Here is a 14,424-nt window from a genome sequence, read left to right as displayed (position 1 = left end):
ACATCAAAATCCAAACTGAAGAGTCATATTGATCCTCCCCAGCCCCCAATTCGACCTTCATGTGAATAAATGGAGAACATTTGGGTGTAAACAAGTGTTGTTCTATCAGAAGCTTTTCATTGCATGCAAAAGGGAAAATAATGTGACATAACAATACAGCAGGTGATCCCCACTAATGCACATGCAAGGTGACTCCAACAAAATGTGATGTGAACAGACACATATTCACATGTGATATGTGGCTAGGAAAGAAGAAAAGTAAATATCCTTTACTTGGTAGTGATTCTATTCACATCCCCACTTGGAAACACGCCTGTTTACCACCGCAGGAGTTACAAACAGCACGAGAGATTGAAAAGCCCATAAGGTCACTGTTTGCCCTGACACAGTCAACCACCAGCCAGTAGAGGCAGCACTGAACTCATCACCCCAGCCCTCCACATACAACTCACCTTTCTCTGTGCAAGGCAATCCAACCCACCCATTGCCTGAATCCAAAACCCAGCACTGAACTTTGGTAAAGGCAGAAAACCCTGCTGTACCCAAAATGTATTATCAACTCCTCTCCCTGAAATAGAAGCTGTCTTTACAAAGTAATATTTACTAATTGTAAGAATGGTGTACAATTTACAAAAATAGCTTAAAAAAAGGAAAAAAAAAAGTAACTTTTACAATATTCCATTTTTTAACAAACAGATCTCTAATTTTTAATGTACTTTTATAAATATTTATCTTATGAAAATAGGATCATAGTGTATTGGATGAAGTTTGGGACTCCTTAGAGGCAGATGAAGTGAGTTTAAATTCTGGCTCTGCCTCAGAGTGGCTGGGTAACTTTGGATAAGTTACATAACTCCTCTCTTCTTCAGTTTCCTAATCTGTAAAGTGTGAATTAAAAAAAAAAAAAGGATACATATCTCAGCAGTTGTTGTGAAATAATCAGCAAAAAGCAATAAGAACAGTGACAAGTACACAGAAATTGCTTATTAAATAACATGATTTTTTCTGTCTTACTTTCATTTATGTACTTTTTAATCACTCGTGTTTTAAACTTAAAAAAAGTATGGGAAACATTCTCCAACGTAAAAATCGGTTCTCCATAATTTAGAATGGCTCTTCATCTTAAGAATATTCTATAATTAGCTTAACCAATCTTCCATTGTAACTAAGATTGTTTCCAATTTTTAACAACTGTAAACACTGTGATGGTTTTACACATAGATATCTTTGTGCTTCCATGATGCATTCCTAAAAATAAAGTCTTAGAGGTGGAATTATTGAGTCATATGGTACACCTATGTTTATCGTTTCGGCAAGTATTGCCAATTTGCTCTCCTAAAACGTTGTATTAATTTATACTCCTAGCCTCAGTGAATGAGCCTGTCCGTTTCCTTCCAATGTTGCCAACCATAGGCATTTTTATTTAATATACAGCAATTTCATAGGAATAAAATGGCCTCAGGTTGTTTTAATATGTGCTTTTTTTATATAACTAATGAAACTGAACATTTTCTGTCGTATGTTTATTAACAGTGGGCCATGGTAGGACCGTGAAACCAGACAGACTTCACTTTAATTCCCATTTCTGGCGTTTAGCATCTGTGTGACCATGGGTAATTACTGTATCTCTCCAAGCCCCAGCTGCCTCTCTAAAATAGATATCTAGAATATAAATGCTCAGAGATATGTGTCTATTAAGTTTTAATCCAAGGTGCCTTATAGGAGGCTGGTAGCAGGTCATGCTCCCTCCAAAAGCATCTGAGAGAGTCCTTTGACTACACTTAATCATCACTGCTCATGAAAAATCTTGACTATATTTCTTAATCTGACTGCTTAAAGTAATTTGGTAATTTAAGCTACTAAAACAAGGGTGATGAAGATAAGAGCTTACATTTTAAGTGCTTACTGTGTGCTACTGTACTCTTTTTACATTTACCAAACCATTTAAATCCTCACCACAGACCTCCAACACAGGTACTGTGATAATTTTCATTTCATAGAGGAGGAAACAGAAACAGAAATGTCAAGTAAGGTGTCAAAAGTCACATAGCCAGTTAATGGAGAAGACTGGGGGCCAACCCAGGTGATCTGGCTCCCTCTTCTGCACTTTAAAAAAAATAAATAAATTTATTTATTTGGCTGCATTGGGTCTTCATTGCAGCTCGCGGGCTTTCTCTAGTTGCGGCGAGTCGGGGCTACTCTTCAATGTGGTGTCCGGGCTCTAGGCACACAGAATGTAGCACGCAGGCTCAGTAGTTGCGGCGCACGGGCTTAGTTGCTCTGCAGAATGTGCGATCTTCCCGGACCAGGGCTCGAACCCGTGTCCCCTGCATTGGCAGGCAGATTCTTAAGCACTGCACCACCAGGGAAGCCCCCTCTTCTGCATTTTTAACAACCACGATGGTGGTTGAATAAAGCATGAGCCATTCATATGCTTATTAGCTATACAGAGTTCTGCCTCCTTGATTTAAATTTTCTGTTAGGTTGAATTGTCTTTTCCATATTGATCTAAAAAAACACTTTATATTAGTGCTGACATCTATTTGTTTTATGCTGCAAGTATTTTTTACCAACCTACCCTTTGTCTTTTAATCTTCTATGGAAATTTTTGTTTTCACCATGACATCTCAAATCTTTCTTCCTTTATCATTCCTGTTTTTCAGTTTGTTTATGTAGTACTTCCCATTATTTTAATAGTTTTATTTATGGAACTATAAATAAATATTTATTTATTTATTTTGTTTCAAGCATTTGACCTTTAATTCACCTTGAAATAGTTACTGTGTTTGGTGTAACATGCCGACGCATTTTTCCCTGATGGATAAGCAACCAACTTACCTCAGAATCACTTATATAGTGATCACTTAGTTTATCCTCTCAATGACTTCATGTTTCAAGTTTATCATATATTAAATTTCTCAATTAGTCTTTTTTTCATGCCCTTCAGTACAGTTCAGAAATTCCTCACATAGTTAAGCATTATAACGTTTTTTTTGTTTCCTGTTATACTCTTTGATTTTTTTTTTAGGTTTTTCAGATTTTTTTGTTTTAGGTTTTTCTTTAGGTTTTTAAGATTTCTATTGGGTATGGGCACTGGTTTTCATTTTCTTAATTTTGATATTGTTTATATATAACTGACCTTTTTTTATTCTAATACAGTGTCTATTAATTTTCTTTATATTTACAGATATTATCAGCTAGTACTTGCAAATAATGTGTTTCCTTCATTCAAATATCATTTATTTCTCTTACATTTTTGCATTGGCTGGATCTGACCTAAAAGGTTTAATTTTAATAGTTAATTCATAAGTATATAAGCTCATTAAATTCTTGCAACAATCCTAGCAGTAGAAACTGCTGTTATCTTCATTTTAAAAATGAGGAACTAGAGCAGTTTCCCTGGTGGTCCAGTGATTAAGACTCCAGGCTTCCACTGCAGAGGGTGTGGGTTCCACCCGTGGTCGGGGAAGTTCCACATGCCATGAGGTGTGGCCAAAAAAAAAAAAAGAGACACTAGAATAACTATCTCTAGCGTTTCAGCAATAAGTCTTAATGTTTGTGATACTTCTGATATCACATATATACTTCTGATATCATCATTTACTAATTTATTAGACTATTTTTTCATAATCAAGAATGGATGTTAAATTTTATCAAGTACACCTTCTACATCTATTGAGATTGTCAAGGTGTTTTTTTTTCTTAACTCAATAATATAAATTACACAATTAGATTTCCTAATGTGTTCAATCTTACTGATGTTCCATGAAAGGTATATAATTTGCTTTTTTTTTAATGTGTTTTTTTTAATATCAGAATTATTTTAGTCTCAGGGAATGAATTCACACATTTTCCATTTTCTTTTATGTTCTCAATAAACTTCAATAACATTTAAGAATTGCCTGTGCAGTTAAGGTTTACAAAACTCATGTTCATTAAATGATTGAAATGTTTTATTTTCTTATTTGGGGGAGGGGAGTATGCAGGGAGAAGAGGGTGGAGTTATTTGATAACTGTTTCTGATATTTCCATCATTAATGATTTTCACTAAACAGTGCATTTAATACCTGATATTCAAGTTCCTCTAATTATATTTTTAAAGATAATTTCCTTGATATTTTTATACATTAATTTCTTCAAATGGGGTACTGTATTATATTTTTAGTTAACTTGGGGAGATTTTTATACCTTTACAATACCTAAGTCTTCCCAAGGTATGTCTCTATATTTATTAACGTTTTCTCTCATACTTAGTAAAATTTAGTTATGTTCTTCATAGCAATCCCCATATTTCTTGTTGTTCACTCATTCTTAATAGCATATGTTTTCCCTTTCTTTCATTAGCCTTGTAAATGGCTTACCTGTATCACTGGTTTTGGGGGGAACTAATACTTGGATTTATCAAATACACTGTTTAAATACTTTCTATGTAATTGCTCTTTTATTAATCTTCATAAATTTCTTTATAATTTTCTCAGTTTTCTTTATTTTAGTTCATTTTGTTGAGATGTTTAATTGATTTTCAACCTTGTTGTTCAATTATAAAACCATTCACGTAACTTCCCTGGTGGTCCAGTGGTTAAGACACTGTGCTTCCACTGCAGGGGGCACAAGTTCGATCCCTGGTCAGGAAACTAAGATCCTACATGCCCTGTGGTGCAGCCAAAAAAAATTTCCTCTGAATAATACTTTTGGTCCTTACCCATAGTTTTTATATATTGTATTTCATTGTTAGTTTCTAAGAAGCTTATAGTTGCAGTTTTGGTATCTACATTAGCTACCTGAGATTTTTTTTCTACCAAGGGTTTTGATACTTGTTTCATTTTTGTTATTTATTTCTCTGTGCTGTGATCACAGTACAGGTTCTGCCTTTTTGAAATCTGTTGAAGCATTCTGGACCCACAACATAATCAACAATTAAACAAGTTAAGTGGGTATGTGAACAGAATATTTTATGTATTTATGTGTGTGTCTACCCATACATATGTTGGACAAAGCTTACGGCTGATTCTCTAGTCTAAGAACCACCATTTTAGTTTGTTTAAAATTCACCTGAGAACTTGCTAAAAAAATAAAAACAAAAACAAAAGAGATTCCAGGGTTTCATCACCAGAAAGTTAGTAGCTGTGGAATCATGTGCAAGGACTTTCGCTATTAGCATACACTTCATGGAACTTGGAATTTCAAAGACTTGGCACTTTAAAACATCACTTCAAAGCTTTGTTTTTTGTTTGATTTTTAAAAGCTAGATAGATAATATATGTTATTTTCCTGCGATTCCAATTTTGTAATTTTTCTGGTGTTTCAAATATTATATATATTTGTGTGTATATACATATGGGAAGTCATTCACGTAAAAGTTCCTGTCTTTATAACTTTATTGATAATTAAATTATTTTGTAACTCATAAAATAGCCTCCTCTGTATGTTTCTCACTTACCTTTTATTTACATTTATGTGTTACACTTTTGTTCATCCATTTTAGTATTGCCATGTTTGAGGTGTCTCATCTAGAAGAAGCACTTAGATTTTACTCTTTCACTCATTATGAGAGGTTTTTCCATTTAATAGAAAAGTTTAACCCATTCAGCGTTTACCATCATGCAGGATATGCTCAGATTTATACTTTCTATCTTCCCGTTATAGGACAGTAGAGGAATCCCACTAGTCATTCTTCTTTCTCCCTTGGCCTGTCGTAACCAAACATCATCCACCTTCTACACCAGTTATGGTTCATGATAATTCCAGCATATTCATGGCACCCTTTGCTGGTGTCCAAGGCCAACAGAAAAATGTGCCTTATCTTCCTTTACTTCAATGAACATGCTGGACCAGGATTAGATGAGGAAGACAGTTGAATGGTTGTGTCCAAAAATCACCATTCTGCCCTGTTAAATTTTGTATTTGGTTATACATCCATAAACATTTATGTAAAGTAAAATAAATATTATATATTTCAATGGCCAAAATTTCAGCATTAACTTAAAAAAATATGATTAAGAATGTCCAGTACAATGTGCAAAATCCATCATAGGTGAGAGTTGGGCAAATACTTAATTGGAAATGCAAATGAAGGTGTGCATGGACATTTACTTGGTACAGCAATTATAGAAAATTTATCCCATAAAGCAAATTAAGTGAGGCTGTTATTGGTGCACCTAGTTACCGTGCACTGGCTTCACACAGAAAGCTAAGGGCTGCATGAAGGCCTGTGCTTCTGATATAAATTCACATGTGCATGTTGGCATAGCTTACACAAGAGGACTCAAATTTGTTTCAAAATGTAGGACCTGGGCTTCCCTGGTGGCGCAGTGGTTGAGAGTCCGCCTGCCGACGCAGGGGACACGGGTTCATGCCCCGGTCCAGGAAGATACCACATGCCGCGGAGCGGCTAGGCCCATGAGCCATGGCCGCTGAGCCTGCGCGTCCAGAGCCTGTGCTCCGCAACGGGAGAGGCCGCAACAGTGAGAGGCCCGAGTACCGCAAAAAAAAAAAAAAAAAAGTAGGACCTCATCAAATTGAGATGACTTCTCCATAGATAGCAGGAAATAACAACAAACAGATGCTTTTCCTATTTTACAGAAAGCTGATTTTCAAAGTCTCCCAAAATTGACCCATTAGATAATTAATTCTAGGAGGGTAAACACATGTTTAAATAAGAAGGATGAGAAGAACTTAGCCAGATTTTCACCACAAAATCAAGGTCACTTAATTGAGAATAGCAATGAAAAATAAATCTACTGAACTGGGTAATTATTAGGAGACAATGTCTATGTTGGGAATGTTTTAAAACTAAAACATTCCTACTGTTTTCCAATGTATATTTACTATATTATTGATTAGAAGATTTTTGGAAGAATGTGGAAATGTACAAATATTAAAAGTTTTCAGGACTTCCCTGGTGGTACAGTGGTTAAGACTCCACACTTCCACTGCAGGGGGCACAGGTTAGATCCCTGGTGGGGGAAGTTCCCTGTGGTGCGGCCAAAGAAAAAAAATTTTTTCAGATTATAATCCAATCCAACTGCAATTTTCTACTGCTTTTAATCACGAGTAAAAAGTTTTGCATATCTATATAATCATTTTAAAAAACTGTTTTTTAAAAAGTTGAACAGAAATGAAATCTATGGAAGGATGGCTCACTGTCCTGTATTTTTTCAATTCTGATGTATATCTGAGCACATGTATATGCTTTGAACAATTCACCACCATTAATAAATATACTGATTTTAGAATATGAATTTTAAGGGAGCCAAGAGTCATCCAATATATTCACCCTGATTAAAAGATATAGTGAATTCAGAACAGGCTCTTTATTTAACAGGCTGAAATGCACTTAGCACATTACCATTTCGAGAGAGTAAAAGCTGAAGTACTTTCAATACTTTACACTTAGACGTTTTAAAATGTAGTTTGCATTTTCTCTGAAAGTGTAAATCAAGTTTTAGTTTATGACTTGATTAAAGAAAACATGTTCTCACAAAAATTACGCACACTCTAAGAAATACAATTTTTGTTTTTAAATACGAAACAAGGTATTATAGGACACTGTTCCATATCCTATAGAGGTAATAGTGAAGCACCAACGAATCCATTTTTATGACTAAAAATATTAAAAAAGCAGGGAAATAAATCCTTTTCCTAAGAGGCATAGAGCACAGAATTGAAGGGTTTTCTCTTTGATGCTTTTTTTCTGGAGTTGCAACCAATTCCTCCAGGAAGTCTTCCTCCCCTATAATTGCTTCACACAGGAGCCAAACTTTCTTCCTAGTTAACTGCTCTGTTATATCCATGCCAAAGCCTGCAGATAATCCCCGCTCACAGAATAGGCCCCAAACTCTCTCCACCCCTCCTGAGCTGCACTCTCCAGCCTCCCTGTTCACACCGAGAGCTAGGCACCAAGGCCGCTCTTTGCTTCCAGAATGTGGCCTCTCCTTTACCCTGCTGTTTCTCTGCTCATGCTTTCCCCTCTGCTTGAAATGGCCTTCATTCTTCACCTCACCCAGCAGTCCCTATCAACACCATACTCCTTCCTGGCCAGCTCAGACTCCCCACTTTCTAAAGTCTTCCCAAAGTTAAATTCAGCCCTCCCACCTTGCATTTTCCTGTTCCTTTTATATGGCACCTAATATTTTCGGTCATCTCACAGGCATCTCCCATGAAATGCAAGTCTTTACTTAACTCTGTATCCCACCTGCCCCCCTGCCCCCCACCTCCACTGCACTGAGCCCAGTGGCTGCACAAAACAGATCTTGGTTATGGCTTTTGGCACAATATTTACTTAACAGCTACTCACTATGGCAGCACATCATCCTCTTAGGATGGCTCTGATATGAGACCGCCTAATTCAAACCCAGCCTCCCCTACTTACCAGCTACAGGTCTTTCTTTGCCTCAGTTTCCTCATTTGTAGATGGTCATAATAATAAAGCACGCCTCATTAGGCTGTCATAGAATTAATGATGGTAAGTGCACAGCGCAGGGCTCTAGGTAAGTATTGCTCAATAGACATTAAATAAAGAAAAAACGTAGATCTAAATACATTTTAAAATATACCCTCTAAATCACAAGTTAGAATTATTTTAAAATAAATATAAACAAAATTTATAAATATAAATACTATAGATATAAGTAATAAATTTTTTAAAAAATCAAATGATCAATGGAATAACAAAATTTGCCTGTTACAGATACTGAGGATAACGTTATGGCCTTTTTTTCTATCACATTTATATCTACACTCTAGGTAGGGAATCATTTCATTTGGAGAGGGATGTTGCGGGTGTATCGGGAAGAGCCCACACAGATCTTACGTAAGATCTGATCACTTTCCCAATCTACTGGTCAAAGCATCAGAAATAAATATGAACTGAAACAGCCATGCTGAACAACAACCACTGAAATGTCTTATTCAGCTCAACATCCCTGGGCCCCCCGAGTCCCTAAGGGGGAACGTGGCTCAGGCCACACTGCCTTGACACAGTAGAGACCTTTCAGATCTGGGCTTATTTCTCCACGTGCTACATTTATATTAGAAACAAGCAGTATAAACCAAATCAAACACTCCCCGGCTGGAAACCTCCCTGTGGTTTCCCATCACCACTAAGAAAGAGCCAAAGTCCTTCTAACTTTCAGGTTGTCAGGGTCCTACAAGGTCCTCTTCCACGCCACCCTATCCCCTGTTCTTTCCTATCTCACATTTGCTATTCTCTACTCACTCTATTCCAACCACATGGCTCTGCTATTTTTGGAATTTGACAGTCAAGGCCTGGCCTTGGAACCTTTGAACTTGAAGATTTCCTGCCTGGAAGAGTTTCCCCAGATATCCTCCTGGTTTTCTCCCCTCCCTTACTTACTTAAGTTCTCAGTCAAATGTTCCCTTTCCAGTGAGGTAATCGCTGCCTGAATCACGGAAAACTGCATCCCTTCCCCACACACATCCTCTTGGAGGCCCCTCCCCCTGCTTCATTTTCTACATAGCACTTTTCACCATCTAACCTACTGTGCATTGCTTTTTTTTTTTTTTTTTTTTTTCTGGTTTGTATATTGCCTCCTGCAATCAAAAGATAAGTTCCAGGAGAGGACATAGCTTCACTGTGATAATTGTTAGAACATTACCACCTAAAACAATTCTTGGCACACACTGAACACTTGATAAATATTTATCAAATGAATGCTGAGATTGTGGGGCAGCTTATCAGCAACCTGAAAAATTAAGGGGGCTAATGGGCTTGCTTGCATTGAAACAAAGTCTTTCACAAATCACTCTATCTTGTATTTTGAAGGATATAGTTTGAAAGCTCTATTAATTTAGGTCAATGGTTCTCCACTCCACCGGGAGTGACTCTGCCCCCTTCAGAGCACTGGGCGATGTTGCAAGACATCTTTGGTTATCACAACAGTGATGGGTGGATAGGTGCTACTGGCATCTAGTGGGTAGAGGTCAGGGATGCTGCTAAACTTCATACAGTGCATAGGACAGTCCCCACAGCAGAGGACGATCCGTCCAACAGTGTCAGGAGTGCTGAGGTTGAGAAAACCTAAACCTGATTTAGTCAGAGGTAATTTCTTAGATCTAACTCCACAGCGTATAGCGATTGTACATTACTTGGGAGGGAGGAAAGAAAGTCAGTCAACTTGTTGGTATTCTAGGAAGACCAAACACACAAAATGTTTACATGCGAAACAGAGGGAGGTTAATAAAGATACGAAGTGGCGTTCACCCAGCAAGGAATCAAATATGCTACTAAGGATTTATCTATAAAACAAGAGGGGAAATGTCCAAAAAAAATAAATGTTAGAGAGAAAGGACACTAAATTCTAATGGAGAGCTTTGGTTCCTTGTCCCTTTAGACCTCTTTAAAATTGTGCGCCATGTTCTTGTTACATGTATTCTTTTAGGAATAACTGACAAAGTTGTAATAAAAAAAAAAAGGAGGGGAATCCCACATCACCATCTCCTCTCTGAGAGCCGGCGTGTCTTGCTGCTGGTGGCTCAGAACATTCGGCAGCAGCCAGCTCTGCAAGGGAGCAGCTGCTCCACAATGCTCTTCAAGTAACATCAGGGATATGAGAACTTGGGGAGAAATTAACCAAGCAATCAAAAAGATAAGAGATATTGAGAGGTGCAGCGTTTCTCCCTCTGTAAACACCATGTGAGCTAGTCTAATCTCATGGATAAATTACAGACTGCTCCAGCCACAAAAATGCACTAAGAGCTTTGGGGAAATAAGTGTTTGGGAAGAAAGAAAAAAAGCCTTCCTCACTGATAAATGCCGTTACAACTCTACCACACATTGTATGAATGGTTGGATGAAAAACTGAAATTTTCTCCTCTAGAAGAGTACATTTGGCATAAACATAAATGCCCAATTAATAGGTGAATTCAGATCCCAGCTTTCTACCTTTGCCCATGTAAAGACATTATATCATGCTCTGAATTTTATAGGGTATTTTATTTTCATTCAGCTCTTAGCTCACTCTGACACATTACCTTTTAAGGGGACTACCAAAACAGCACTCTTTTTCCAAGAGAGGCTCTCTGCTTTCTCCCACAAAGCGCTTTTGGAGACTGAAAACAAACGGGACTACTAAAAAGACAAACAGAATTTTTGAGAAAATGGTCTTTAGTGGAATTGAGAACAACTATGCAGTTACCAGCAAGTAATCTTTGAAGAAATGGGCAGTAAGGAAGCAATGAAGAAAAACATGGATGTTTTTCATTCACCAATGGAAAATCAGTCATAGATATGTATTCCCTGAAACAAAAGAGAAACTCCTATCTTAAGATGGAAAGACTGAGTGTGGATTGAAAGACCGGTCAAAATGTTTTGGTTGGTTAAATCAATACGCAATTGACACACAGAGAAAATTATGTGACTTTACATCTGAAACTACTGAAACTACTGGAGAACGATAAGGAATAAAACAGCTGTTTCCTGCTATAGCTGGGAGGATCCCCGCCCCCCCAGATTGACAAAGATAAAGCAACTCTAGACCATAGAAACTTGTCAACTGTAAAATGACTCACACACTGTACATTAACGAAGGTAACTTACAGACAGCAAGGGAATGGCAACTTTCCCAAGAAAATCAGGGGGTTTATCTCCATCTTCATCAAACACAGTCACTTCCAAAACATCATGAATATCTTTAACGGGACTGAAACAAGAAACACACCATGCATTAGATACAAAAACACAAAAGTGAAGTCTGTTCCACGAAGATCTGAAAACACGGTTTCACTAATTAAATCTGTATGTCCTCAGAGTATAAAAGTACCATTTAATTAAATTCCAAAAATTAAATCAAACTGACTATTCCCAAACCTTCCACCAGAGAAGATTCAGACATCCATATGGAAAAAAAAGTCAACTTTTTTACTATGACATTTTCCATGTATATGTGTACTCAAGGGCAGAACTGTTAAAGAAACAGGATAAAGAAAGAGAACAGGGGACAGAATAAGGAGGACAGTGATTTCAAAGTAGCTTCCAAATGAGAAGAACAAAAATCAAATTTACTTTACTTTAAACTAATGAAGAATTCCCTAAAAAAAAAAAAAAAAAGGTCAAAATCACTATTTGCCGAGATCCCTAGAAAGCATCCTATTGTTGAAACACAGAGTACTAAAAGTCTCATGCGTATTTACATACTTATAAACAGTTTTTATGTTGACCGGAAGCCAGACATTGGCTACAATGAAACACGGAGCCATGGTCACTGGCAGGGTGTTGACCAAACCAGAGACTTGCATATGGCAAGTTGCAAACCTGCTTAGCACAGCTAATCTTCTTCTCATAGATCCTTGGGAAGTTTCTGCTTGGGAACCACCAATTCCATTCAATACGAGATATATTCTTTCAGTTATAAGCACAGACAGAGCATTTCTTCAGTGTTGTGAGGCCAGTGTACCACCATTTCACCCAAATTCAAAAAGGGGCCTCCCCCTTGATGGCCAGACGCCTTGGAATCTAAAGCAAACTAGGAATATACCCAGCCTCCTAAATGCCTGAGTCTGAAAAGTGAACATCACTACGGAGCAGGTCATTCAGAGAATCTGGAATATAAGGGGCCTTTGGGAGTCCTCGAGGAATTGCAGATAATCTATATGTTCCAAAAGACTCTGGCAGAATACAAGCCTTCAGATATTAAAATAATGTTGTACCATATAAGCTCCTTGAATTAAAGACAGGTCTACATTTGTAATTTCCTTTAACCCAGGAATGAAGTAGTCTGGATTTATGGAAGCTTCCTTCTACTCACAGATTAATTTAGTCACTAAAAGACCTACTTTACAAATGCCTCTCCTATAACACTCCCTTGCAGTTCCAAATGGTCTCTTCTATTATTAACACTATACTCTATAAAATGAAAGCATAAAAGGTTTTCAGAAAAAGAAAAACAATAAACTTCGGTCTTTGCCCATAAAAATGGACAGAAAGTTCCACTCAAGAGCCCCAGACTGCCCCAAACATATCAGGGATAATTGGTCTCTGAGTTAAAGCCGCTCTTTGATATTCCAGGGGCTAAAGTACTTACAATGTAAAAACTTTGTTCCACTCAGGGTTGAGGTTTTTGTAAATGGTATGTGTCTGAAGTCGGTCATTTCCCAACTCCAACAAGCAAAAGGGATCGCTCTTCCCTGCAAAGAGAACACAGATGTGGGTCAGAGACAAAGGAATCTCCTTGGTCAGAGGCAAGTGAATCTCAAAAGTGACAGAGGCAAAGTGAACAAAAGTCATGCACTTTTTTTCCAATTATTATTATTATTTTATATTGCAGTATAGTTGATTTACAATGCTGTGTTAGTTTCAGGTGTACAGCAAAGTGATTCAGTTATACATATACCTATATCTATTCTTTTTCCGATTCTTTTCCCATTTAGGTTATGACAGAATACTGAGTAGAGTTCCCTGTACTATACAGTAGGTCCTTGTTGATTGTATATTTTATGTATAGTAGTGTGTATATGTTAATCCCAAACTCCTAATTTATCCCTCACCCCACCTTTCCCCTTTGGTAACTGTAAATTTGTTTTCTAAATCTATGAGTCTGTTTCTGTTTTGTAAATAAGTTCATTTGCATCATTTTTTAGATTCCACATATTGTAACAATAAAATTGGGCTTGCTGATAGAGAACAGACTTGTGGTTGCCAAGGGGGAGGGGATGTGAGGGAGGGATGGATTGGGAGTTTGGGGTTAGCAGATGCAAACTATTAGATATAGAAAGGATAAACAACAAAGTCCTACTGTATATTCAATACCCTCTGATAAACCATAATGAAAAAGAATGTATATATATATGTATAACCATCACTTTGCTGTACAGCAGAAATTAACACAGCACTGTATATCAAGTACACTTCAATTAAAAAAAAATTGTGCTTGCTAAAAGATTGAACGTGAGCCTCTCTTTTTAGCAAGCCGTGTAAGCCCTGTGTGGGAATTGGGGAGGTGGACAGGCATATAGGTGTCAGCACACTTATTGGACTGGGACTGACACACAACCCAGATGCAGCCTTGAGAGCAATGGCAACACTGGTCTCACAAGAGCAGGTGTCAATGTGGCATGTTAGAGAGTCCAAGTTTGTGTTTTGTTTTAAAACAGAAGCACATCTCTGTTTCCTTCCTAAATTCTCTTTGAGCCAATATAATTTGTTTTTCTTGTTTTGGCCACATTGTGTCTTAGCTGCGGCACGCGGGGTCTTCGTTGAGGCATGCGGGATCTTCTGTTGCGGCACGCAGGCTCTTCGCTGTGGCACGCGGGCTTCTCTCTAGTTGCGGTGTGTGGGTTTTCTCCCTCCAGTCACGGCTCGCAGGCTCTTTGCTGTGGCACGCGGGCTTCTCCCTAGTTGCGGTGTGCGGGTTTTCTCCCTCTAGTTGTGGCACTCAGGCTCCAGAGCGCACGGGCTCTATAGTTTGC

General features: G+C 37.7%; 1 protein-coding gene across 18 annotated transcripts in view; it reads right to left on the bottom strand.

The window, feature by feature from the left end:
• MCTP2 (multiple C2 and transmembrane domain containing 2) overlaps nucleotides 1–14,424 on the bottom strand; it is a 250,502-nt gene that overhangs the window by 88,945 nt on the left and 147,133 nt on the right. For all 18 annotated transcript variants that reach the window (XR_016392018.1, XM_022598922.3, XM_022598920.3 and 15 more), the window contains 2 exons: nucleotides 13,041–13,143; nucleotides 11,558–11,660 (listed from right to left, as the gene is read on the bottom strand). Coding sequence is in view for 17 of the 18 variants with exons in the window: in XM_022598922.3 (XP_022454630.2) it covers nucleotides 11,558–11,660; nucleotides 13,041–13,143 (206 nt within the window). In the remaining variant the exon portion in view is untranslated. The remainder of the gene's footprint in view (nucleotides 1–11,557; nucleotides 11,661–13,040; nucleotides 13,144–14,424) is intronic.

The sequence above is a fragment of the Delphinapterus leucas genome, chromosome 2 (genome assembly GCF_059928025.1).
Source record: "Delphinapterus leucas isolate spDelLeu-1000000601 "Yukka" chromosome 2, BTC_Dleu_Yukka2, whole genome shotgun sequence".
Taxonomy (NCBI): domain Eukaryota; kingdom Metazoa; phylum Chordata; class Mammalia; order Artiodactyla; family Monodontidae; genus Delphinapterus; species Delphinapterus leucas.
Note: the sequence above shows the minus strand (reverse complement) of the source record. Positions and strands in the feature narration are given on the sequence as shown.